Here is a 25,230-nt window from a genome sequence, read left to right on the forward strand (position 1 = left end):
AAATTGCCTCTTCTAAATCAAGGCCTATGTGTGTTGTCCATAGGAAAAAAAAAATCTTTTGCTGTATAGAGCATGGACAGTAAGTTGGTTTGCAGGAGCAGAGGGCATTTGAGATGCATTTGTCTCAGATCAGCTGTATAGTTCATGCACAGGAGGCCTGTCTATTGCTTCCAGGATCTGTTTGGTCTACAGTGTAGTCATACAGTGACTGACCCCAATGACACTTCCTGAAAGCATCAGACTAGCTGCATCTGTGCAATATAATGGCAGCACACGTTGCTATGAATGTATCTAGATTTTCTGCTCATATGGCAGTCCAGATGGAACTACCATATGTGAGCAGTAGGAATGACCTAGTAGGACTGCCAGATTTCTGGGAATCTAGAACAAATGTAGAAGATGCTTGAAGTCTGTCTGGCCAAGTAAAGGTAGGCAACATTGGAAAACGTCGAGATATATTTACTCAGGTAGCACTGCTATAAATTGTGGTGATTAAAAATAATAGTTTAGTACTTAGTTATGTGGGAGAAAACCAGCAACGATGGCGAGCCTCAGTATCTAGAGAAGTTTTGGGGAAAGTGGTCTGGAAATAGTTGCCATCACAAAGTCCGGCATGATTAAAGGATGCTTCTGAGGGTCTAAGGAAAGCTGAGTAGCTTGAAAGTGTTATGACACCAAATGGGCTGCCTGCACCAAAACTAAGAGACTGTACTTTTCCACGGAAGATTCACACTCTTCTTGCCCAGCAGCATCACTGATAATTGCTTCCTTCTGAGCCATTGAATCCTATAACCAATGCAGCTTCACCTTTGCCTGCCTCAGACGTGGCTCTGCTCTTGCCTTATCTTTGCTGCCTTTGCACCCAATACTGTCAGTATGGATTTTGCACACCTAGGATGGTAATAGCAAAGTTCTGGACTTCTTTAATTGTTGCAGTTTGCACCGGAGAAATACCTCTAAGAACATGGTTTAATGCAGAACAAAAACTATGGAGCTTCATTTGATTCAGCAAAGATCTTTTGCTGCTTCTCCTCAAGTCAGAGGTTCGAGTGAGTGGGGGTAAGTACTTTTTCGGGTACAAAAAATATTCAAAAATATCATTGATTTCGGAGTCGCACACAGTGGCATCTACTCACTGTTCTGTGCTTCATCCATGCAACTTCCTTTTGAAGGTATCATCAAAAGCCACTGAAATTTGCCATCCTCTCTTTTTCTTCATACCTCATGGAGATCTCAGTTTTTGTGTCAGCTGGAGGCTTCCCTTAAATCAGATGTGTTTGGCTAGGACTCTGAGTCATGTCTTGTTGATATGCTTTGCTGCTCTTCAGTCTCCCAGCCCACCACTACCCTTCTGTTTGAGACCTTTGCCATATGATATCTCCAGTGGTGGCAATCTGTTAGCTTCAAGTGCCACAGGACCTGTCCCTTCCTCAGCAGAGGGAGGTGGTGCTTTACTGTGGATACCTTTAGGGACCAAAGAGCAGATAATGTTAATCCATCTTGGACCTCCCTGTGTTCTTACTTATAAGCACAAGTTCAAGGTCAATATACTCACTGTTGCACTGTCATTGCATCAGGAAAAGTCCAATTTTTTTATTTTTTATCTTTAATCTTCAGGAGGGCTGTTCTTCATGTTTCCCATGTAAAATACTGTGTTGCAGGTTGGAGCCCTCCACAGAACTGCTAAGATCCTGGCCATGGTGGCAGTCTGCCTGCATGATGGCTGGTGGGACTGGGTAACCTCATGCCCATGGCTGAGTCGTGGGCTTTAATGGGCGGCTCAGTCAGTCCAGTGGTGAGCTGTCTTTCTACAACGCTGCTAAGTAGATGGATATCCTATTGACGTAGAAAAACTCCCCTGATCCTTAGGAGACTCAGCAAAACAGATTTCATGTTGCTCTGTGCTGTGGCTCCTCCTCCCTCAGAAAACTGTGGGACTGGAGAGCTGGAACCGTGTCCTGTGGTGACCTGTTGGCCAGGGCTCGCACGGTGTCTGTCGAATACAATCATTGCTGGGGAAACCAGTGTGCTGTGAATCCCCAGCTGAGGTGACAATGCGGTAAGGGAAATCCTTTCATCTCCTTTGCGTTTTCCAAGTTGGATTGAAAAATGTAAACAGCAGGGCTCTTCTCTCTTCTTAGGGATTTATGTGAGATTATATTCTTAGCAGACTTCTTATTCAGCATGTTTCTTCTCGCCTTTCCTGGAAGTTGTAACGGTTCCACGGCTATGAGAGAGAGTGCTTCTGTTGCCTGCACATAGGGGTCCTGTGTCAGCTGTCAGACCTCCCTGCTGGGTGGTGGGTGCAACCGTAGGAGACCTCCACCACCTGCAGCTGGACCAGGAGGGCTGCCATCGGGTATGTGCAGTGACAGAAGCAGTTCATGTTGCAGCGTGTGCATTCACTATAGAATCATGTATTTTGGATATATCTAATGAAACTCATATTTTTTACTTCGAATTTGGATTTTTCACCAAGACAGTGTTAATTGTTTGAAGAACCTTGAAGTTCAAATGCTTTTCCTAAGTTCTCCTTTCCAGTCTTTTGTTAGCGTGGGTATTTTAGCTATCAAAACTCCCCAAATTCTGGTCATTTGTCCTTCTGTGCAAAAGCTTTTGTTGCCTGTTTAGAGAATGTGATGTTTGGGCCAGTAAGCCTTGTATATGTATATAGAGAGACAGATTGCAATTGGAAGCAAGCTTGGGGGAAAACAGCAATTCTTACTCTTTTTTGTCTGTTATTGTGGCCTCATTTTGAGATTGCAGAAGGTTTCCTTTCTTCCAGCCATTACTGACCTCTTACAGTTCTGGCTGAGGAGTTGCAGCATGAATTCTAGGACTCAGGAAAGAAAAAAAAAAATCATATAAACATTGTTGAGCTATATTGAGCATTATTGAGAATAGTAAGACTATTTCTGCTGATAAAGGATCGTAGTAGAGAGGTGTACATGCTGTACTGAGTCACTAAGTTAAAAATATCCCTTCATCACAAGTTAGTGGTAAAATGCAAATGAATCTCGTATTTCTAAAAGCTGTTCTTGTAGGAGGGCAGGAAAATGTTTAACAGGCAGCTGGAGCTGCCAGTATTGCTCTTGACTCCGGCGGTGTCTGGATTGATACGGTTTCTACTGACTGCCTGATCAAATTTGTTTGTCCCAAATATCAATCCTAAGTTTAAAAAAGTGTGGGGGTGCAGCAAAATGGTCCCAGCATGGACAGGCAAAATCGTCATCAGTATCTCAGCCTGCTCTTAGAGGTGTTTTCATGCTCTGAGCAGTAGCACTTTTTTTTCTACTGGGAATCTATCTGGTCCAGCTGGTTCTCATTCCCAAATCAGCTGTAGGTGCTGCACAGTCCTCAGGGGTTCCTGCCATGTAAGCATGATATGGATATGGTGCTGTGTGGGAAGGAGAGGCATTGGTGTGCAGGGCCAGTTGTATCAAATGCAAGACTTGAACAGTTCAGTCCAGAGCAGTTCTTCCAGTTTAATATTCTGAGGACCAGCAACTGACTTCATGTTCTCCTACCCATCTCACTGTGGTTCCTTCACATTTTAAAAGAATATTTTTGGACCTTGTTCTGAAAAAACATCACAACTGGTTTGGAATTACTAGCTGTGATTCAATGCTGTATTTCCTGCCACCACCATCCCTTCCATCACCACCCCCCTCACAAAATATATAAGAAATCAACAAAGAGTTTATGTAACGTCTCTAGTCTGTCGGTTGAGTACTTGCTTCAGGAGAGTAGCACTTCTGTCTATTTTCTCTTACTCATGTTCTAATCTACCTTCTTGAGGACTGCTGGTGTTCTGCTGTTCCCCAGGATGTGAGCATCTGTGGAAGCAGTTCCTGGAGAAAGGCAGACCATGTCTGTGTGTTCCCTTGGCAGATCCCCATTCAGCTTCACCTCTTCCCTTGTCCTTTTGAGTTATTGAAGATTTTTCATGTGGAGAGAAACTATAGGATGAGTGTTGGGTAAAGCAATATTTAATGTTGGTCTAATATATTACGGCTTTCCTGGGGCAAGCTGCTGCAGCAGCTGACTGGAAGTGGTTCCTCAGCCAATCCAGCCTGGAGTGACCAGGAGCTAGTCCTGGGGACTGTGCAGGTAAGACATGCAGAAAGGTGGGTTTCTGGTAAGCTGCTTTTTGTCAGTTAACTATGGTTCGCTGAAAGCCTTCAGGCTTGAGAAAGCTGGTCAGTACCTGCAAGACCTAAAATTAATTCCTAGCTGGTGTTAGGCATATCACCACCAGACTCTGAGGAGAAGGGAATGGTTATCTCTGAGCTATTTGCTACCTTCTCATTGCACAAACAATCGACATACGTTCTCCTTGCAATGCTGAGAGTGTATTTACACCTTGGGGTTACTGACTGGGTGAGCTGAGGCAGAACAATTGTTGGCTCTGCATCCCCCATGGAAGGCAGCTGTTATTAGTCCATATGGTGGTATCTGTGCAAGCAAGCACAGGATCAGTGCTGTTCAGAGCTGCTCAACTGTCTTCCCTCCCTCTCTTTTCAGGTGGCCATCATTGCAGGAAATTTTGAATTGGCTGAAATCATCAAAACCCACAAAGAATCCGATGTTGGTGAGTTTGATCTTTTTTCTCTCCCCCTTTTCTCCCTTTTTAATCTTACTGTAGAGTCCAGGACTATTTTAGAATGGATATGTTAATTGGTGGTTTCCTAGTGCTGCCTGCAGTGATCAGTGGAAGCTGCAGCCTGCAGCTAGTTTTGGGTCTTGGGAGCGTCAGGACACATCTACTTTCCTCTCGGGGCCATCATTATTCAGTGAGTTTATTCAGTCCAGTGTTTGCTTATGGCTGCTGCGATTAGCAAACTAAAGAATTAGCCAAATTAGTCTGGAGTGGGTCTGAAAAGCTCTTTGTAAAATCCCTTGCCTTTTCTCTCTCTCTGCATCCCTGAGGCCCTTTCATGTCAGAGATGCTCTCCTGCTAAGACTGTTAACTGGACTTGGTGCAAGAAGGAGATGTGTCCTCTCTCTTAGTAGTGATAATGGCTATGGAGCTGCCCCGCACTGGAGCTTCTATAAGTAAAAGTGAAGTAGTATTCTGGTATTGTTTCTTTATGGAGGAATATTTTTGGATTTCCTGTTTAGCTTTTTTCCTTGCAGCATCTGCTCTTTCCTCCTTTGGTGTAGACATTGTCATGAAATATAATATATGTCATGCAAAACTGAATTTTAGGTTAGGTATAAAATCATACCACTTGTTGAGTTTTCCTGAATTGTTCTAGAAAGTTGATTGGATCAGAGCTTACTAGAGCAAGGGACAAACCAATGTAAAGGGTTAATTCTTGGTGAACGTGCAGTCCACAGAAAGTACAGAATCATAAGGTCATGTCCTCATTTTGGCTGGGATAGAGTTAATTTTCTTTATTGTAGCTAGTATGGTGCTATGTTTTGGATTCCAAAAAGGCTGTGGAATGGCATACAGCAATTCAGGTAAACGCGTGAGACAAGCAGAAGTAGAGGTAATGACATACATTTCTCCTTTCTCTCTAACCTTTCCCCTTGATCCTTTCTCAGAGAAATTTTTGGAAAGCCTAAATGAGGTAGAAGTTAAAAAATTTAGTATGGAAGCCAAAAATAAGTACTTGTACAATGGAAAGCTTTATTTCTTTTTGTCTAATTGTGTCAAATTTCCCAGAATGTATAACAAACGTGGATGTTTTTGTTGAGCCCATTCTATTTATAAGGGCAGTTGGAAATCTGTAAGCTTGCTGTGGCAAAGAGATAGAGTGTTCACTTTCTGTGTTCCCTTCTTTCTTGTGCTGTCTACAAAGACTTTTTTTTCTCACTGTTGTCTCAGTGCATGTAACTTCACAGAAGGTACAGAATCATCAGGTCATGTCCTGGTTTTGGCTGGGATAGAGTTAATTTTCTTTGTTGTGTCTAGTATGGTGCTGGTTTTGGATTTATGATTAAAACAGTGCTGATATAACACACCGATGTTTTAGTTGTTGCAGAGCAGTGCTTACACAGAACCTGGAACTTTTCTTCTTCATATGCTGCCCTGCCAGCGAGGAGGCTGGGAGTGCACAAGAAGCTGGGAGGGAATACAACCAAGCGACCCAAACTGACCAACGGGATATTCCATACCGTATGATATCATGCTTAGTAATGAAAGCTGGGGATAGAGAAGAAGGAAGGGAGGAAAGGAGGGAGGGAGTTATGGCGCTTGTCTTCCCAAGTAACCATTGTGCATGATGAAACCCTGCTTTCCCAGAAATGGCTGGACATCTGCTTTTCAATTGGAAGTAGTGCACAAATTCCTTATTTTGTTTTGCTTGTGAGTGCAGCTTTTGCTTTACTTATTAAACTGTCTTTATCTCAGCCCATGAGTTTTCTCACTTTAATCGGAAAGCTGATTCTCTCCCCAGTCCTGCTTGGGTAGAGTGAGCAAGCAGCTGTGGGATGCTTAGCTGCCTACTGGGGTTAACCCACAACAAGTCATCAAGTGGAAAGACTTGTAGAGTCTGATACAGCCTTTGAGTATTGGGCTTGGTTCTTGGAAGTGGCTGTGAGTCTAGAAAGCTGCACCTTAACCCATCCTTTTATTACTTCGTTTCTCAGCTAACTATCACTGATGCTGAGGATTTGTGAGAAGAGTCAGGAAGAATGTGAGGAAAAGCCAAAAATTTCTTACACCAGAAAGCCACCCTATTAATTCAAGAGGAAAGAGACTGCAGTGAGAGGGATATTGGACTAGATGACCTGCAAAAGTCCCCTTCCAAACTAAATTTTTCTACGATTGAATCTATATGTGATTGAATGGCTCAATTATTTTTCTTGAAAAAAGTGTAGGGAAAAATGGCATGAAAACATGTTGGGTAAGAATGAATTGTTCATGTTCTAGATACGGCTGTGTATATAAAATAGGTCAGATAACAGTTGCAAACTAATCGCACACAAACCAGCAGGTCCAGATGGTATCCACCTGGAGTCAATGGGACTAGCAGATGAATTTCCCAAGCAAGGAGAAATTGTTTTTTGAAGTTCGTTAAGATCTGAAAAGTGTGAGTGTCTGACTGGAGGAGAGCAGATTGGCATGATTTAGGATAAGGAAGGGGTCAGGGTTAGGCAGTCTGGCTGTTTCTATTCCTTTTCTCTGATAGTTCCATCACAATAGTTGCAGAAATACTAAAACAATCTGGTAGGAAAGGGTAGGATTATACGTGACAGTGCAGCATTGTACGTGATAGCTCTTAGAGAAATCTTCTCAAGTTCCTGCTATTAGGCAGCACTTGTCTGTCTGTGAGACAAGAATTGGTGGCCCCCACCATCAGAAATATTCAGAGGGGACCTGCTGTGTTGAGGCTGTGGAAGGAAAGATGGTTAGCAATAGCTTTCACTCCTTGCTGCACGACAGCCTGTTGCACGTAGCTGTAGTTTCTGGCTCTTAGAGCATTCATCAATGTTTGTTTGGATCAGGAGTGTACTTCTGAGGTGGAGCTGGCTGTCCCCACTTGCTGTGATTTGTCTCACAATGTACAGCAGGTCTGGAGGGTGTGAAGTGAATTTCTTTTAGGTGAAAATAACCCAAAACTGTGCTCCAGCTGATGTGCTCTATCTGCTTACAAGCATTCAGTTCATGGATCTAGCTAGGGTTGATATAGTTTAAGGAAGATGCCCAAAAATGTCCACAGTGAGGATTCTGGGTGATCAGTGTCTGCTCTTAACAGCCCACTGGGCTGCAGGACTTCTTGTGCAGTTTTCTCCATAGTTTCCTATGCACAGTTCTCTGTCCTTCCAGTCAGTGCAGGCACCAAGATCTGCTTGCTCCATCACAGGCACCAGCACTGAAGTTGAAGATAGTGTTTTTTTTGTTTTGTTTCTTTGTTTGTTTTTCTGATTCTCGTATTTTATGAGTCTGAAGACAGAATGCCATGTATAGTAAATGCAGCCTGTTCTCTTCTTGGTTGGACCTGAGAGGTTGGATCATGAGAACTTGGCAATGACACTACAGATCCTCTGTGTGCTTGAAGCAGCACAGCACAGTGCTTGTTCATTAGTGGTGGGTCCACTCTTGTCCATATGGGAGTGGTTTCTTTGGTATGGCAAGGGCAGCCCTAACCCTCTTGGGTATAGCTGCAGAACCTGGTCTCTGACCATGCCAGGCAGATTTGGAAAAGCAAGGGATGGCAGAGGAAAAAGGCTGCATGTTTATCAGGAACACCGAGACCTGGTCAGTGGGAAACAGTGCAAGCGGGGCTGCGCCTGAACCTTTGGTCCTCTCTGGAGCACCACCATCAGCCTCCTGGCATGTCCATTTGCTTGTTCCATCAGCTTTCAAGTCTTAAATCCACATCAGAATTTACCACCCATATGTGTAACTCCACTCAGTAACATCAGGTGTGTACCACATTACCTGTTTTCCACTAAAACATTACCAGTAGTGTTAACTGCACATAGTTTTGTTTTGTTTGTTTATTTATTTATTTATTTGTTTGTTTGTTTTTATCAGTTGGACCCTTGTCAGCTGCTCAATAATTTTCATTATCCATCTTTCTGGGAAGTTTTCTTAGCCTGCAAATTTTTAAGTGTTTGTTTCAGCTAATTAGTAGTTCCTTATGCTTTGTCATCATGATGTGATACAAGTGCCTCTTTCTGCTTGTTTTAGAATTTACTTTTACATCTAAAAACGACCATAAAGCTTCTTAAAATTTTCCTCCATTCTGCAAACTCTTTTTTTTGTTAATGTTTTATCTCCCCGTATCAATTTAGAGTGTATTGTAACTCCATATTGATTTCAGTTATTTAAACTTCAATTATGGAAAATATATTTTGCAATACCAATTAATGTCTTCATCTTGCCACTTTTGTCCAACTGGGCGTTTAACCACAGCTGCTTTATTTCATAATTGTGGTATTGTAACTTTGCTGATTTTTTTGAACTCCTGATTTTTATTCATATTTACTCTATCTACATGAAAATAGATCTGGAGAAAATAATATAATATTAGCTCAATACTGAGAAATTAACCTTAAGCAGTACATGTACGTAAGACTGGTTGAGGATTCTTTCTTCTTATGCTGAATATAATCAGGTCATGATTCATGGTCACTAAGCAACCACTAACTTCAAGTCAAAGGAATTAATTCATTATCAGTCATAGTGAGACCCCAAACAGGTACCCTATATTATGTAAAATATCTTTTTGTTGGGGAATTACAATCTGTATGAGATCACCAGCATTTGTTTGCCGAACTGAAGTGCACCATAACAACATTTGTTTTCTTTAGATGTACAGGCAGGGGTGGCGGAGTAACTCATCTCCTCTGGTATGGTTCTGCAGCTTCAGTGATCCACAGTGGTCCTTGCTTTCGGGATGTGTTAGACTCTTGGCCCATGTCTGCTGAAGATCCTACAGCCCTGGCTTACTGTTAGCTCTGTATGGGTAGAGTTGCTGGCACAGTGTCTTCCTCTCTCCTGCTACCTTGGAACAGATTTTTTTCAAGGTATTTAGGTATATGAAGATGCAGATTAGGCCTAGCAAGGGTCAGAAGATGATCTGGTCACCTAACTCCTCGTTAGGTACCCATCCCATACCCTGATGCATGTGGCCTAGTTTCCTTCTCTGTGTGAATTGACACCAGGATATTAATTTAAACCATGACACGTTAGGAAGATTACATGAGGCTTTGGGCATTGAATTGTCAGTTGTTGTTGAGTTGTCTCAACTTTATGACATTTTATAGCTCAAACCAAAGAATAAGTTATTTCTCATTAATGAGGGTGTCATGAAGCCAACCTGAGATCAGTGTTTCCTTTGTCCTTCAGGTGCCTTCCTCATCCAAAGCCTGTCCCAAGTATCTCCATGAGCTCTGAAGCTGTATGTCAGAAACTGTGTATGTAAGCTCAGTCTGGGATTACCCAGAGAGTGGAAGAATCTAACATCTTCCAATTCTTCTAGCAGATATGATGCTCTGGGGCTCAAAAAAGGAGACAGTGTCAATGACAACAATGGTAATGGTCAAGACCCAGGAAAGGGCAACTGCAAAAAGGTGGACCAGCAAACCACTTGTATAAAAACCAGTGCCACAAAAAAAAAAAAAAAAAAAAAAAAAAAAGCACAGAGGGTGTTGGTATTTGGAGACTCCCCTCTGAGAGGCACTGAGGCTCCCATTTGGGGCAAAAGCATTTTGGGCAGCAAGCTGTCCGGACTCATTAGCCGAGCTTTAAACTAGATTCAGTGGGGGAAGAGGATGTACCTGTAAGTGACTCCAAAGATCTATTGAGTGCCAATACTTTAGAAAACAGCAGGGAAACACCTGTGAATTGTTCCATAGGAATTAGGAAGGGCACCTGTCTAGGTGCTGGATGTGCAGGGATGGGATCAGGAAAGCCAAGGCACTCGCAGAATTAAACTTTGCGAGGGATGCAAAGAATAAAAAGAAGGGGTTCTACAGGTACATTGGCCACAAAAGAAAGTCTAAGGAGAGTGTATGGCCTCTGACTAATGAAGACGGAGAACTGGTAACAACAGACATGGAGAAGGCTGAGGTAGTTCACAACTTCTTTGCCTCGGTCTTCACTGGTGGTCAATATTCCCACATCTCTCGAGTCCACGAACCTCTAGGCAGGGGCTGGGGGAGCAGAGTCCCTCCCACTGTAAGCAAGGAGCAAGTTCAGGACCTCCTGATGCAACTTAACAGCTATAAGTCTATGGAGCCTGACAACGTGCATCCCAGGGTCTTGAGGGAGTTGGCTGATGTAGTTCCCAAGCCACTTTCCATTATATCTGAAAAATCATGGCAGGCAAAGTCCCCGGTGACTGGAAAAGGGAAACATCACTCCCATTTTTAAAAAGGGTAGAAAGGAAGACTTGGACAGCTACAGACCAGTGAGCCTCACCTCTGTGCCTGGCAAGATCATGGAACAGATCCGCCTGGAAGCAATGTTAAGGCACATGCAAGACAAGGAGGTGATCTGAGACAGCCAGCATGGCTTCACAAAGGGCAAATCATGCCTGACCAATCTGATGGCCTTCTATGATGGAGTGACAGCATCAGTTGACAAAGGAAGACTGACCGATGTCATCTACTTGGAATTCTGTAAGGCTTTTGTCACAGTCTCACATGACATCCTGATCTCTAAATTGGAAAGATAAGGATTTGAAGGGTGGACCATACGGTGGATAAGGAATTGGCTCAATGGCCGCACCTAGAGAGTAGTGGTTAATGGTTCTATGTCCAGGTGTAGACCGGTCATGAGTGGAGTCCCTCAGGGGTCTGTCCTGGGACCAATGCTTTTCAGTATCTTCGTCAATGACACAGAAGATGGGATTGAATGCACCCTCAGCAAGTTTGCAGATGACACCAAGTTGAGTGGAGCAGTTGATACCAAAGAAGGAAGAGAAGTCATCCAAAGGGACCTGGACAGGCTGGAGAAGTGGGCCCATGTGAACCACATGAGGTTCAACAAGTCCAAGTGCAAGGTGCTGCACCTGGGTTGGGGCTATCCTAGACAGGAGTACAGACTGGGAGAAGAACTCATTGAGAGCAGCCCTGTGGAGAGAGATTTGAGGTTTCCGATGGATGAAAGGCTCGACATGAGCCAGCAGTATGCACTGGCAGCCCAGAAGGCCAACTGCATCCTGGGCTGCATCAACAGAGGAGTGGCCAGCAGGCTGAGGGAGGGGATTGTGCCCCTCTGCTCTGCCTTTGTGAGGCTCCACTTGGAGTCCTGCATCCAGGTTTTGGACCCCCAGCACAAGAAGGATTTGGGGCTGTTAGAGCAGGTCCAGAGGAGGCCACAATGATGATGAGAGGGCTGGAGCACCTCTCCTATGAAGAGAGGCTGAGAGAGCTGGGGATGTTCAGCCTGGAGAAGAGAAGGCTTCGGGGAGACCTTGCGGCCTTTCATTGCTTAAATGGGGCTTATTAAAAAGGTTGGAGAAGGACTCTTTACTCAGGTAGCTAATGATAGAGCAAGGGGGAATTGTTTCAAATTGAAAGAGGGGAGATTTAGATTGGATGTTAGGAATAAGTTCTTTACTCTGAGGATGGTGAGGCACTGGCACAGGTTGCCCAGAGAAGCTGTGGATGCCCCATCCCTGGAGGTGTTCAAGAGCAGGCTGGATGGGGCCCTGGCAAACCTCATCTAGTCTGTGGCATCCCTGCCTATGGCAGAGGGGTTGGAACTAGATGATCTTTAAGGTCCCTTCCAACCCAAGCCATTCTATGATTTATTTTTTCATGGAGAGTTTGACAAGTTCCTCAAAATGATGCTGATGGGACAATAAATTTTAAGACCAACGTGGCCAGTATTGTCACCTTGTGGTGAAAACTTGAACACTTACACAATTCTGTGCGAACTTTTGAATAAGTTTCTTATGCAGAAAGTTTCTATTGTGGAGTATACTCTTACCCAACATACAAATTTGTGACTCTCTGTTACCTTGGCAAACTGTGACTAGCTTCTGTTTATTTATTTTCTTAGTATAGGTCTGCTTGACCAGCTTCTGAGCCTTTGCATGGCTTTATGTTGCATTCCAATGCATTTTTCCATAATAACCTTATGGATGAACAGACTGTGCTACCCTTTTTCAGGGACTGATATATGTAGTGGTTATGTTAGCTTTTCTGCTCACTGCATTGGTCTTGGAGCTTGTCTGTAGGTGGTTTGTGTCAGGAATCACTGGCCTGTTTCAGTCTCGCTGAAAGGAGCTCTTTTTCAAGGAACAGTTCTGTACTGTATAACCTACGTTTGTGTTTCCCAGCTGCTTTGTCTTACATCAGGAAGTAATGAAATGCGTTCAGATGATCCCATCTTAACAAATGTTAATTTGTTAACATTTGTTAACAAGAGATTCCACTGTGTCAGCACCCTCTCTCATATGCTATTGCACCAGCCATGGCATCACCTGCAGTTTTATTGCCAATGATCTGTGTTTGTCTATATGTCTGTGTGTATATACATATTACCGTATATATGTCCATATATAGAGAGGTCATTGGTAAAGGTAAAAATATAAATATTACTGTAGGAAGAACTGGCTTACTGGATAATATTGGAAACATTCCCAATTGTTGTTCTCCGTTAATGATTGATTATTTTGTCTTATTATCTGTGTGGTGGTTTTATTGTCTGTGTGGTGGTTTTACTGTGCTAGGCAGCTGAACACCACAACCGCTCTCTCACTCCCCCTCCTTAGAAGAGGAGGGGAAGAAGTAAAGGAAAGAACAACTCACGGGTTGACATAAGGATAATTTAATTAAAGGGGAAAAATAATTATTAAGGAAAGATTATTATTAATTAAACAATTTATAGGGAAAAAAGGGAAAGGGGAAACGGGAGGGGGAAAGGGAAAAAAACAAAACAAGTAAAGACTGTGTGGAAGTGCAGAGGAAAGAAATTACTCTCTACTTTCCACAAATGAGTGATGCTTGACCATGTCCTTGAAGCAGGGCCTCAATGCACGTAGCCGGTGTTCGGGAGGACAGACGTTTTCGCAACGAGAGCCCACCCCTCCCCTCTTCTTCCTTTTTCCACCTTTTATTGCTGAGTGTGACATCATATTGTATGGAATATCCCTTTGGTTGGTTTAGGTCAGCTGCCCTGGTGATGTTTCTTTCTCACTTTTTTGCCCACCCCCTAGGAGGGTTAGTGAGAGTCCTGATGCTGTGCCAGCACTGCTCAGCAGCAGACACAACACTGGTGTGATAGCACTGCTGTTCTAGCTACAAGTGCAGAGCACAGCACTGTATGGGCTGCTGCAGGGAAAGTTAACATCCCAGCCAGACCCAGTACAACCTGTTAAAATCTGCCCTAGTATCTTGACAAGTGGTAGCATGTAATCAGTATCATAACAGTGAAGTCAACGGTTTCACCCAAGCTTATTATTTTTGTCAGTGAGCTTTGAGTTCTTAAAGCCATCTTGGGTGATATAAATTAAATTCTCATGCTTTATTTTTCAATTGTTAAGTGTCCTGTTTCAGTGTTTCTAGTCTTTTCCTAGAAATGATATAAAGCTATGCTTTCTGTGATTGTCTGAATAATCCCGCTGACCCTTTCAAAAATGCCTCCCTATCCACTGACACTTTTTAAGGAGGATTATAGATATAGGCCAATGATTCAGTGAGCTGTATGGCAAATTCTTTTGAACATTGCTGCAGAAGCTTTTGACCTGCTAATTTGAACGTACATAACTGAATAAACATCTGTTACTGCTATCCTTGGAATTGTGGGGGGAAGTTTTAACCTGTTTTATTTCTGGGTGCATTTTTGATGGTATGGAGGTATGTACAGGAATTATTTTCAAATATTAATCAGAAATACTTGTTTGATGCTTCTGATTTTCTGGTCATCACTGTTAATTTCATTGTGTCACTCCTGTAACGGGTCTACGCAGTTGCCAGGATTTCCTCTGTGGGGATTTGAGCAGTGGCCTGAGAGTCCAAGCAGGACTTTCAATGTTCTGAATGTGACAAGGAGAAGCAGAGGAATGAAAAATTCTTGCAAGGAAAATCTTCCGGTGATGATATGCATCAGGCTGATAAATATTGTCTGAAGAGAAAGGCTGACAATCCCATATCACGTACTACTCACAGGTGAATTGGCAGCACATTTGAGGACAGTTTGTAGGGAAAAGCTAGCAAGTTTGATTAAAATGTATTTTTAGCAGTTTCAATTTAAGTTTTACAAAAGCAGAGGGAAATCTGTCCCCAGCTACATAGGGCTGACACTCTGAGTGGGATGGGGCAAGAGACGTGCACTGAGATGGAGGAGTGAGGTAGGAGGGGGTAATTCTGAGGGGCTATGTCCAGGGATGAAGCATCACACGAGAATGGGTAATTGAGAGGCAAATGAAGATGACTGAAGAAATCATTAGAGGATAATTTTTTTATTTTTTTAATTAAAAGGGGCGGGGGGGAGGGGGACCGACTCCAATTCCTACCAGTGCACTGTTTCTCAGTACTGAGGTAAATTAGCAGTTACCTTGCTGGAGCTGAGGTGGTGGCTCTGGTCTGCCTGATCATTGTGTACTTCTCCTTTAGTTTTCATTCCTGGAAAAAAATACCTGAAAGGTCTCTTGGAGTAGCCTCTCTCTCCTGCATGGAAGAGAAGCCTGGGTGTCAATGTGCCACATGAGGGGAGATGCTATGCGCCTTCTTCGTTCTGCTTTGTAATTTTCCACTATTAAAATGTAAATGTGGCCTCTCAGCTTGGAACTGTGGAGACATTTACACTTCGTGCTCTTTTGCTCTTTTACATGAATATTTAACATCAAGCCAGTAAATCTCTAAATAACCTCAGAGTGTTGATTACATTTTGGTTCATTAGCCTGAAGCTTGGGGTTGTTTGGAGCGTGGTCCAGGTGCCGCCCAGTGACAGTGCAGCATCTCGGGGCCCAGAACTCCTTTGGGAACCCTGGCTGCACCCCGCTCATACTGCACCTGAGCGGCAAGAGGCATTTTCAACCCAAGAGCCATGCATTTCTCCTTGTGGAGGGCAAAAGCAACACGGAAGTGTCAGATTAACCAGGCTGGCTGGAGCACGGTTGTGCTTCTTCGAGCAGCGCTGTCATGGTAACTGAAGTGATTCATTTTGCTGAGAGAAACCCAGTAAACACACTTTGATTAAACTCTTGAGAAGGTATAGAAAAGAATCTTCAAAGCTGATTGTATGAGCTGCACAAAGTTGTTTTTTGGTGCTTTTTTTTTTTTATTGCTCTCACTTCCCTCCCTTCCCCACTAGGAACAGTGGGTTTGGGGGTTGGGAAGAGGAAGCCTTTGCTAGAACTGGCTGCCTCACAGCAGGCTGAAACCATCCTGTCTCTGCACCTGGTCGCTGCAGCTCAGGCTCAGCAGTTTATTATTATTACCAGTTTCAGGTAGTTTGAGGTGCAGTGAGAAGCTGGCTTTGCTGCCTATAGAACTGGCCAAAGCATGCCTTGGGCTCCCCCAGCCTGGTCTTCCCACTCCCGCAGAGAACAGTGACCCCATCCCTCTGCCTGTGCTGGGCTCACTGCCCCATTGCTGTCCACATTGCTGTTGAGATAAGCTGGCTGGCAGGTTGGCCTGGAATCTGGGAGGTCATGCATGATGTACTGGGGGCACGCTGTGGGTGGGGCCCAGGGTACAGGGTGGAGTGCCACCACCTTCTGGCACTGGGGAGTCCTTGGATCAGTGAACACACATCTAGCGTCCTGCAAGAGATCCCCAGCAGGAGAGACCTGCCAGCAGCCCTCTCCAGTCCTCCTTTCCAGCTATCTTCTTTGTAGTCAAGAGCATGATTTCAGTCTCTTTTGCACTGGTATGACAGTGACTGGCAGGGAATGGGGCAGAGTTATGTCTCAGTGACAAGTTGGGGCTCACAGTGGATGCAGTGGGGAAAGCATCATGATGGATACCTTGCTTAATGTGCTTCTGATCAGAAGACAACTAAGTTCTCTGTAAAGCTGAGTGGCCCAATTATTTGGTTGAATGAGGCTGTGTCATAATGCTGGAGGTGGTTGGCCCTCAGGGTTAGAGACAGTGCAGCCAGGCAGGACCTCAGCATCCTCACTGGCACCTATGTGGTAGCTGAGACCCTGCTGTCCCATAGGACAACCTGGCAGACGTGTCCTCTGGTGCTTTTAAGACAGTAAATGGGCCTAGGATTATTGTGCATTCTAGAGACCTAGATGTCATTACACGTCATTTGGCTGTTGCAAGCTTGTGGCTGCTCTGTTTTTTTCTCTGTTAGGTAGCCAGAGCCTCTGAAATGTGCTGCTCAAAACAAAGAGTGACGGTTAATTCAGCATTTTCAGTCCTAGCACAAAGTTCTCTTTCACTCATCTCCCAAAGAAGTGCCGGGTTTCCCCCAGATTTTTGTTTTTGAATATGCAGGGCTCCACCAGGGAGAGAAGTAAACAGCAAATCACATGTGACTGTTGCTGGTCTCTTGCTTAGGGCTCCTAGAAAAGTCCTTTTTAAAAACAGCAGTAAAGGATCCCTGGTGAGCTCCCAGTACTGAGCGAGGCTCTGCTGGAAGTGCAGCTCTCATAGAATCACAAACTCATAGAATATCCTGAGTTGGAAGGGACTCACAGGGATCATCAAGTCCAAATCCTGGCTCCACACAGGACCACCCAAAAATAAAGCCGTATGTCCGAGAGTGTTGTTCAAATGCTTCGTGAGCTCCATCAGGCTCGGTGTCATGACCACTGCCCTGGGGAGCCTGTTCCAGTGCCCAATCACCCCCTCAGTGCCGAACCTTCCCCTAACACGCAGCCTGACCCTCCCCTGTCCCAGCTGCATGCTGTTCCCTGGGGTCCTGTTAGATGGGTCCCCAGAGAGCAGAGCTCAGCACCTGCCCTTCTGCTCCCTTTGTGAGGAAGCTGCAGGCCGCCATGAGGCCTCCTCTTCTCTAGGCTGAACAAACCAAGTGACCTCAGCTGCTCCTCATACCTCTTGCCCTCGGGGCCCTTCACCATCTTTGCAGCCCTTGTTTGCGCACTCTAACAGTTTTATGTCCTTCTTATATTGTGACACCCAAAACTGCACACAGTCCTTGAGGCAAGGCTGCACCAGTGCAGAGTAGAACTGGACAATCACTTTCCTGTCCTCTGCACAGCTGCCTGTGTCACTGCCTCAAGTACATGGTGGCCTCGATCTTCTGTCTGCTGCAGCCCCTGGACATGTTCCTGGTACCTTTGTTGTCCTTGTGCCTGTGCCAAGTGCTGATTTTCTGCTGGACTTTTTTGTGCAAATAAGTGCATGCATAGTACCCTTCAACACCAAACTGCCTCCACCATTAGCTCATCCATTTTGGGGTCCATCCCATGGATCTGCCTCAGCACACCTCCCCATGCAATGTGGGTATTTCTTCTGTCCTTTCTGCCATCTGGCCAAGGCGCAATTTTCTCTCCCACGGTTCTGCCACATTCAACAGATTTTGTCTCCCTTGCTGTCTTCATCTCATTGCATAGCACAGCCAAACATGTTTTTGTATCTCTCTGAATATATCTAATTGCTGTTTTGAGAGCAGACCCAGGCTTGCGTGTATTACGTGGCATAGCATCCAGACTGACTGGATATAAGTCTGTGTTTAGATGAGGGCTCTGAAGAATCTCTGGAGTATCCGGGGAGAAAAGTCCTATATTGTTCATACAAGCAATAGGTGTGTTCCTTTGATTGCCATCCTCCCATGAAGCTGCCTGGATGTCTGCTCATCTGTGTTCTCAGTTAAAGCCAAGCTTTCCAGGCCAGGTGTCATCATCCCTGGTTCACTAACCTCTCTGTAGAAACTGGTCTTGGTCCAGTTGCCTTCCCAGCTGCACAGCGACCCAGAAACAGGCAGTCTAGGCTCCAGAAGCTAGGCACTGAAGTTGGAGCAGGCAGATTTCTATCAGCAGTACCTCTGCACTGAGGCTCCCAAGGACTTTGCTGAGTCCCCTGAGCTGTCCTCTGTCCCGGGTCACGGGGTATAGCTGCCTTGGCCGGGAGACATCAGGGTATGCTGGACACCCAAGAACCTAAGGAACTTCACACGGTATGCATGTGTGTCATATAAAAGTCTCTGCTCCTGTGATAGTATTGGAAGCAATTTTTTCACTTGTCGTCTGGACTTGTGACTCCCTTGCCCCTAAATTGCACTTTGGCAAGTGAAGTAAACTGTCTTGATCTCACCTCACGTGCAGTTACTGTGTGCTGGGGAGCAAGTTAAAGTTAGTCAGTGCAGGTATCTTCCTGTCTGTCAAGAGATTGCCTTTGCAGCTGTAATACCATTCTCGTAACACACTTCTAGAGTTAAATAGTCAGGAAACCTTGGCTTTGCAGTCTATTATGTGACCTGGACAGCTTCTTATTTACTCCTGTAAATGCTATGTTATGCTGTAATTCAGGGACTCTTATGCTTGATGTTATGATAAATGGATTAGTGAGTAGCAGAGTGGTCCTGGGCTTTTTTCTGCAGCCCTGCTGCTCTTCGTCTCTGATGTAAATCTGAGACAGTGGTTGTGTTTTGCTCTGTTTTTAGAGTGGACTCTATAATTTTCGTGTTGGGAGTGAGCACTTTCCATATGTAAGGTGATGACTGCTCTTGTGTAGAGCGTGGAAATGGGTAGCCAGGTGATTAATTTGACAGCCTAAATTAAAGAATTTACCCTGACCTGTGTCAGAAATTATAAAGTACCTTCCCTTACACCAGGGAGTCCTTGAGCAACCTGTGTCTCATTGCCTAATAATTGGTGCTTGCTGTGAACATCTCACAGTAAAGTCTGTACCACTCCACATCTCCTGGAGTGATGTCCATGCTGGTTGCAGGGCAGGCTTCTGCTTCTTCTCAGTTAAGCTAAGGCTACCAGGCGCAGAGATCTCACACAGACTGAAAGGATCTCTTGTCAGGTGTGCTGCTTTGTTTACTTGCAAAATAAGTCACTGCTTTTCAAATTTTTTTCCCCCTTTTCTCTTATGTTGAATACTAACAATGTTTTCCAGTGTTTGTTTTTTTTTTCCAGATTATTGCCCTGATTTATTTATTTATTTATTTTTCTCATGAAGGACCATGCCTACTGCACAACTCTGGCCAAGTTCTGCCAGTCCTAGTTCAGTTGAGTAAAAACAGCTTGCCAACAAGATAGTTTTACAGTGAGCTTGTATGCAATTACTTCAACATACAGCAATGATTTTTTTTTCTAAGCAGTTAATATCTAGAAACTAATAATTAATTTATAAAGTGCACCAAAGCAAACCAGACCATCTCTTCTGTCTGAGGTTTTCATTGCTGTATTCTTGTTTTCCTCCTTCTTTTTTTTTTTTTTCTGGCTTTGGTGCTAAGACCAATGATGCCAAGCCCAGGCAGATACAGAAGAGTGGTGACCGCACTGATGCCTCGGCTGGGCTGTGGCTGCAGATCTGGTGCACTTGGTGACTGCTTTGGCCTCCTTGTAGTAAAGGATGAGGCCATGCGTGCGCAGAGGGAGAACAGTGCAGACTCAGTCTGACTGGCTGGTGCAGAGCTCCAGTAGCCCTAGCTGTCTGCAAAGGACTGACTGCTGCTCCTGGTTTTGTCCAAGACAGGCAAAGAGCTGGTCAGGCACATTCTTCTAGATCTTGATTTTTTCCTTGATATTTTCAGTCTAGCAAAGTTTAATATGGTGTGGTTCCAAACCTTGCATTTCTCCAGCTGTGACGTTGCCTCCTGATAGAGGACTTTTGAGATCACCTCTCTGGGGCTTTGCTGTTCCCCAGTTTAGATGTAATGAGCTCAGATTGACTCCGTTCCCAGCAGAGTTGCACTGAGCTTGTGTTTGGTTGACAGCCACTATGAGTTCACAGCCTTTTGCAGGTTACAGTCCCATGATCACTGAGTTTCACCTATGTTTTGGGTCCCTGGAAGCACACCATGGGTGTACTCATTGCTATTTGCCTTGGCCTTCAGTTTGGAAATGTATTCAGACCACTGACTGATGTGCTTTCATCATTAGTCAGCATTCAGCACTTACCGTACTAAAAGTAATTCTGTCCATTTTTTTTTTTCAAGAACTGTGCTTAAAGTGCACGGATTGCTTTGATTTGAAAACAGGTATTGGAGACTAGCAAGGAACTTCCTTGCACTTCCAGTGACTATTTCCAATTTCTAATAATTTTTAAATCTGTCAGTTACTGTGACATGCATCCATTTAATATTTGCTTCTCTGATTTTTTTAAAGTGGTTTTCTATGAGAGGTGATGTAGTACAAAATAAAATGTCTGGATGACACACAAACTCAGGCTGGCAGTCCTTGTCAGCCAAACATGTTCAGTGTTGCCTTTGAAAGGGTAGTGGTTAGCCCTGACTTTGGCTTCAGCTCAAGTGTATTGCATTGATGGGGCTGGCTACAGATTAGAGAGTCCTGTTTGCTACAGCCCTGCGGACTCCCACACACCTGAATCCACAGCACATTTTATGTGGCCTGGACCTTGCCTCTTTCCATCTGATATCTCTTGTTCTTTCTGGGTTCCCATTTTGACCTGTTTTTCCTGCGGGGTGCCCTGGATGCAAGGCACTTGCAGTGCTGCAGCTGTGGGCAGAGGTACAGAGACACCTTGGTCTGGTGCTGGGCTGCGAGCTGGACTGGGTCGCTGTAGGGAGCACAGACATTGCCGGCAGAAATCCCCCACCACGTGGTTGGAACATCAGAGAACAAATGCATTGAGTTGCTATGACAACAAGAAGATTTACAGGATCCTGAAATTCTTGTACTTTGAACCTAAATTATTCCTCAGAAAAATATTGCAAGTGTGGCTGTGCAGCACAGCTGGAAAGTGCTTTGAAGGCATTCAGTCAGCGATTAAACAGGGTGAGAGACCTTGCTAAATGTCAGGCAATGTCCTGTTCAGATACCTGGCCAGTCCCTTCCTCTGAAGCCCGTTGGCTGTGGTAGCTAAAGTGTGCTCAGGGTTCAGCACCTGTTTGCACACCAGGTACAAGTTACCATGGAAGGAGTAGTCTTGGAAAGGTGAAGTTGTGCAGTCCCCTGTTAGCAGGATCACACCACTTCTGAGTATGCCTTTGAGCAGGAGTGCAGGAGAACTTTGTAGTGCAGGAGATCTCTGCAGTGCATCAGATGGTGTGTTTTAAGTATCCCCTTGCTTTTGTCACTGAATTTGCAACAGCCTTGGTGGTCACGGCATGAAACCTGCCAGAGTTCAAGAAGTATTTGGACAATGCTCTCAGACATATGGTTTAATTTTTAGGTAGTTCTCTGCGAAGCCAGAAGTCAGGTTTTTGATGGTCCTTGCGGGTTCCTTCCAATTTGGGATATTCTATGAAACAAGCGGATATTGTTGATTATGCGTTCCCTGCTGAAGGCTGTCACAAATGTGAGGCAAACTTTAAGCATATTAAACTTCAGAATGAAAATGGATTCACTGAACAAACTTCAGGAAAATATGTCTTTCCTAACCTAAGTTCTGCAACACTCCAGCTCCACAGTGTGCATGTGCCATGTTGGCAGCAGAGCGCTCATCCCTCTGCGCCTACAGGAAGTTTTCCATTTCCACCCCTCCTTCTGCAGAGCTGCTGGCAGAAGCAGGAGTTGGCATCTCCAGGTGCCTTTGTGAGGTCTGGCTCTTCCAGACACTGGTAAGAGTTAACTACAGGGTCAGGAGGGGCAGAGTGTAGCTGGTGTTTTACTCTGTACACTACATTTTTGAGGCTTAGACATGGCACGTTCCTAAAGCTATAGATTTAGGCCTATTGTACCTCCAGAACAGAGGAGTAACTGGTGGCCAGGATCATGGCCAGTAACAGTGTCCCGTGTTTGTGTCACCACCTCCAAACCGGAGTGGTAGCTGGAGGTGGGCTGGAAGATGGTGGCCCTGACCCTCACCATCACTGCGTCCCCCCACAGGGCTCCTTGATGCTTTTCCAGACACTGCTTCCAAACTCTCCCCATGCTGCCATGCCATCCAACTTGCTGGCTCCACGTGCTCCCAGGCCTGCAGATGTTCCCTGAGGAGAGCAGTGTGCTCTGGGTGTCTTGCTGGGATGGGAGCTGGAAGCAGATGGAGACACGTCCTCATCTGCTATGGCTGTTCCTGTGCTCCCACAGGGATGCTCATCCACTCCTGGCCTAGCACTGTGCTCCTTCTCTGCCACCATCTTCCTGCCCCAGCGTGACCGGCCAACACCAGCTTTGTCCCGTGTGCCTGGTAGCTAATGCTGCTTTCCTGGCTCTTTTGCAGTGCCTTTCAGAGAAACTCCCAGCTATACAAAGCGGAGACGGATCCTCGGTGCTGGCGGCCTTGCTTCACCGCGCATGCTGCAGCGCTCGGCCAGCGACAACAACCTGAAGGCAGAGAGCCGGGCGTCCTACTCACCAGTGCCCTCGCTGCGCAGCCTGCCCCCCCAGCTGCTGGTGCAGATGCAGGAGGCTGCAGCAGGGGCCGGCGGTGGGGACGGCAGCCTGGCCAGCTCCAGCAGCACCCGCAGCGCCCACAGCCGCTCCCCATCCCTGCAGCGCGTGCAGGAGGAGAAGGAGGCCGACTTGCCCACGCTCCGGAGGAGCAGCCGTGGCAAGGCCAGGTAAGGGGCCAGGGGGAGGCAGATCAAGGCTGACTCGTGCCATGGCTGTTGTGGGCATCAGCACCCATGGGAACCCCATACCCACATGGAGCTGGGCGCCTTTGGGACCCCGGGTGAGAAGCAGGGAGGCTGGTGCAGTCTGGTATAGGGCTGCATCTCCCCACCCCAGCGCTGCAGGGAGCGGGGCTGTCCGGGGCTTGGTGCGAGCACTGTGGGGGCTGTTTTCTTCAATCTGCTCCCCAGCCCTCAGTCTAATTTTGCATCTCAGAAGGATGGTAAGTACATCAATTCCATGTTGCACTTGTTGTTGCTATGACAATGAATGCATCTTGAAAACTAATACTTCGAGGTGGCATATTGCAGATAAGCCAACACCTAATGCATCCAAGCCGACTTGCGGTTATCGCTGCCTTCTCTGTCTACCTGCACAGGTGGTTGCTCTGTTGGGTCCACTTGGGCCTGTGGGTGGCTGATGGGCACAGTCACCCTCTCACTAGTCAGCACGGGAAGGCATTCATTGTGCTGCAGATGATTTCAGTGGCCGATATGTGTGGGAGTGATTCTTGGTTCTCCTGCTGCTCCCCAGTCATTCACTGGCCAAGTGCAATGTGAACTCCAGCTCTGAGACCACTTGTCACAGCTGGTGCTTACCTTTGAGTGGAAGTCAAGGTATGGACCCCGTTGCTGATTTAGGGGGATAACTGCTAGCCATCTCGGACAGCAAAGACCTGCCTGAGCATAACTGCTTCTGGAGAATGGTGGTTGACAAGGGTCCCTTTGGTGAGGACTGGGGTTCAGGCTTTGCTTTCCCACGTCCTTTGTTAGAGAGGCAAGACTGACTGCAGCCATGTCTGGTGTAAAACAACATCTGCTTGAAGGGGCTAACAAGAAATTCTAATACTGTGAGGTCAGAGCAGGAGTTTGAAGATCAGGTGCCAGGTCTGGGCTATGGTTGTGTTTACTGATGACCAGGAAATGGGTGTGAGCAGTGAAGAACCAGTCTGCAGATGACAATTGTTTACATTAACTCCATACCAGAAACAGCTTTGAGGCCCTTTGAGGCGATTTAAAGAAATTGGGGAAAAAGAAACATGTTGGTGAATAAAAAATAATGAAAATAAATGCAAAATAGCTACTAGAAGGAAAAAAAAATCAACCACTCAATTACCTGGTAGGATTCCTAATTAACAGTTTAACTTGGGAAAAGTTGCAGTTTGTTTTCTAAGGAGTTCATTGGAAACCTCTGCTCAACGTGCAGCTTCAGTACAAAATGCAGTGATATTAGATCACCTAAAGAGTGTGATGGATGATAAAGTGGAAAATAGTCTAATGCCATGGTTAAAATCTATGATGACACCTTTGAGTGCTACGCACCAGTGTGGGCACTGCTAGTGAGTGAGAATAGAGTCAGTTAAAGGGTCTCAGAGATGCAGCAAAAATCATCAGGAATGAAAAAGAATCTCTGCTTTGAAGAGAGATTTAGAAGAGCAGGATTGTTACCTTAGAAACAAGATAAATAGGAGGAAATATGTTAAAAATATTGGAAATACTGAACGGTTTTTAAAAGGGAAATAGGGAACTTCTGCTTTTTTCATGGCACAAGGAAAAAGGAGTGTGCAATGAAATTAATGGCAAGCAAACTGAAAACCAGTACAAGACTGCTTTTTTTCCACCCTGCAGTTAGCTCTGGAATTCACTGCCTTGGGAACTTGCTAAAGCCAGAAGCACGGTATGTTTATAAAAGCATTAGGAGGCTGGTGTGGGTAAAATAATGCTATGGGATTTTATAATCAATAAGCTTTTTGAACTATTCTCAAAATTACCTGGAGCCCCGATGGCAACAAGGAGGAGGGGGCAACATGGTGAAGGCTCAAGCCTCCCCCAGCCAGGCCAGTTCATGGCAAGGGGCACAGGAAGGCGGTCACCTCTCCAGTCCTGCTGCCAGCACTGTTGGAGCAAGCATCTGCCCCATCTTCTGTTTCCTGCTTGTGCAAATTTTTACAGGATTGCTGTAATTGACTTAATTTTTCCTAGCCACATGCATTTTATAAAATGCATATAAAACCACATTTTATTCATTTCTTTTGATGTTTGTATCATTTTTTAGGGATAGGAGTATTGTGAGATTCATAGCACTGAGCTTGGGGCAAATGAAGCTCACACATGCAACCTATGTGCTCAACACCTTGTACATGCTGGTCATGTCAGAG

The 25,230-nt window shown here is 45.2% G+C and overlaps 1 protein-coding gene across 1 annotated transcript in view; it reads left to right on the forward strand.

Moving 5' to 3' along the window:
- The window catches only part of SHANK3 (SH3 and multiple ankyrin repeat domains 3), a 385,179-nt gene that overhangs the window by 114,867 nt on the left and 245,082 nt on the right, over window positions 1–25,230 (forward strand). The window contains exons 11-12 of the mRNA XM_040544765.1: window positions 4,525–4,591; window positions 22,681–22,887. Coding sequence (XP_040400699.1) covers window positions 4,525–4,591; window positions 22,681–22,887 — 274 coding nt within the window. The remainder of the gene's footprint in view (window positions 1–4,524; window positions 4,592–22,680; window positions 22,888–25,230) is intronic.

This window comes from Cygnus olor, chromosome 1 (assembly GCF_009769625.2).
Source record: "Cygnus olor isolate bCygOlo1 chromosome 1, bCygOlo1.pri.v2, whole genome shotgun sequence".
In the NCBI taxonomy this organism is placed as follows: Eukaryota; Metazoa; Chordata; class Aves; order Anseriformes; family Anatidae; genus Cygnus; species Cygnus olor.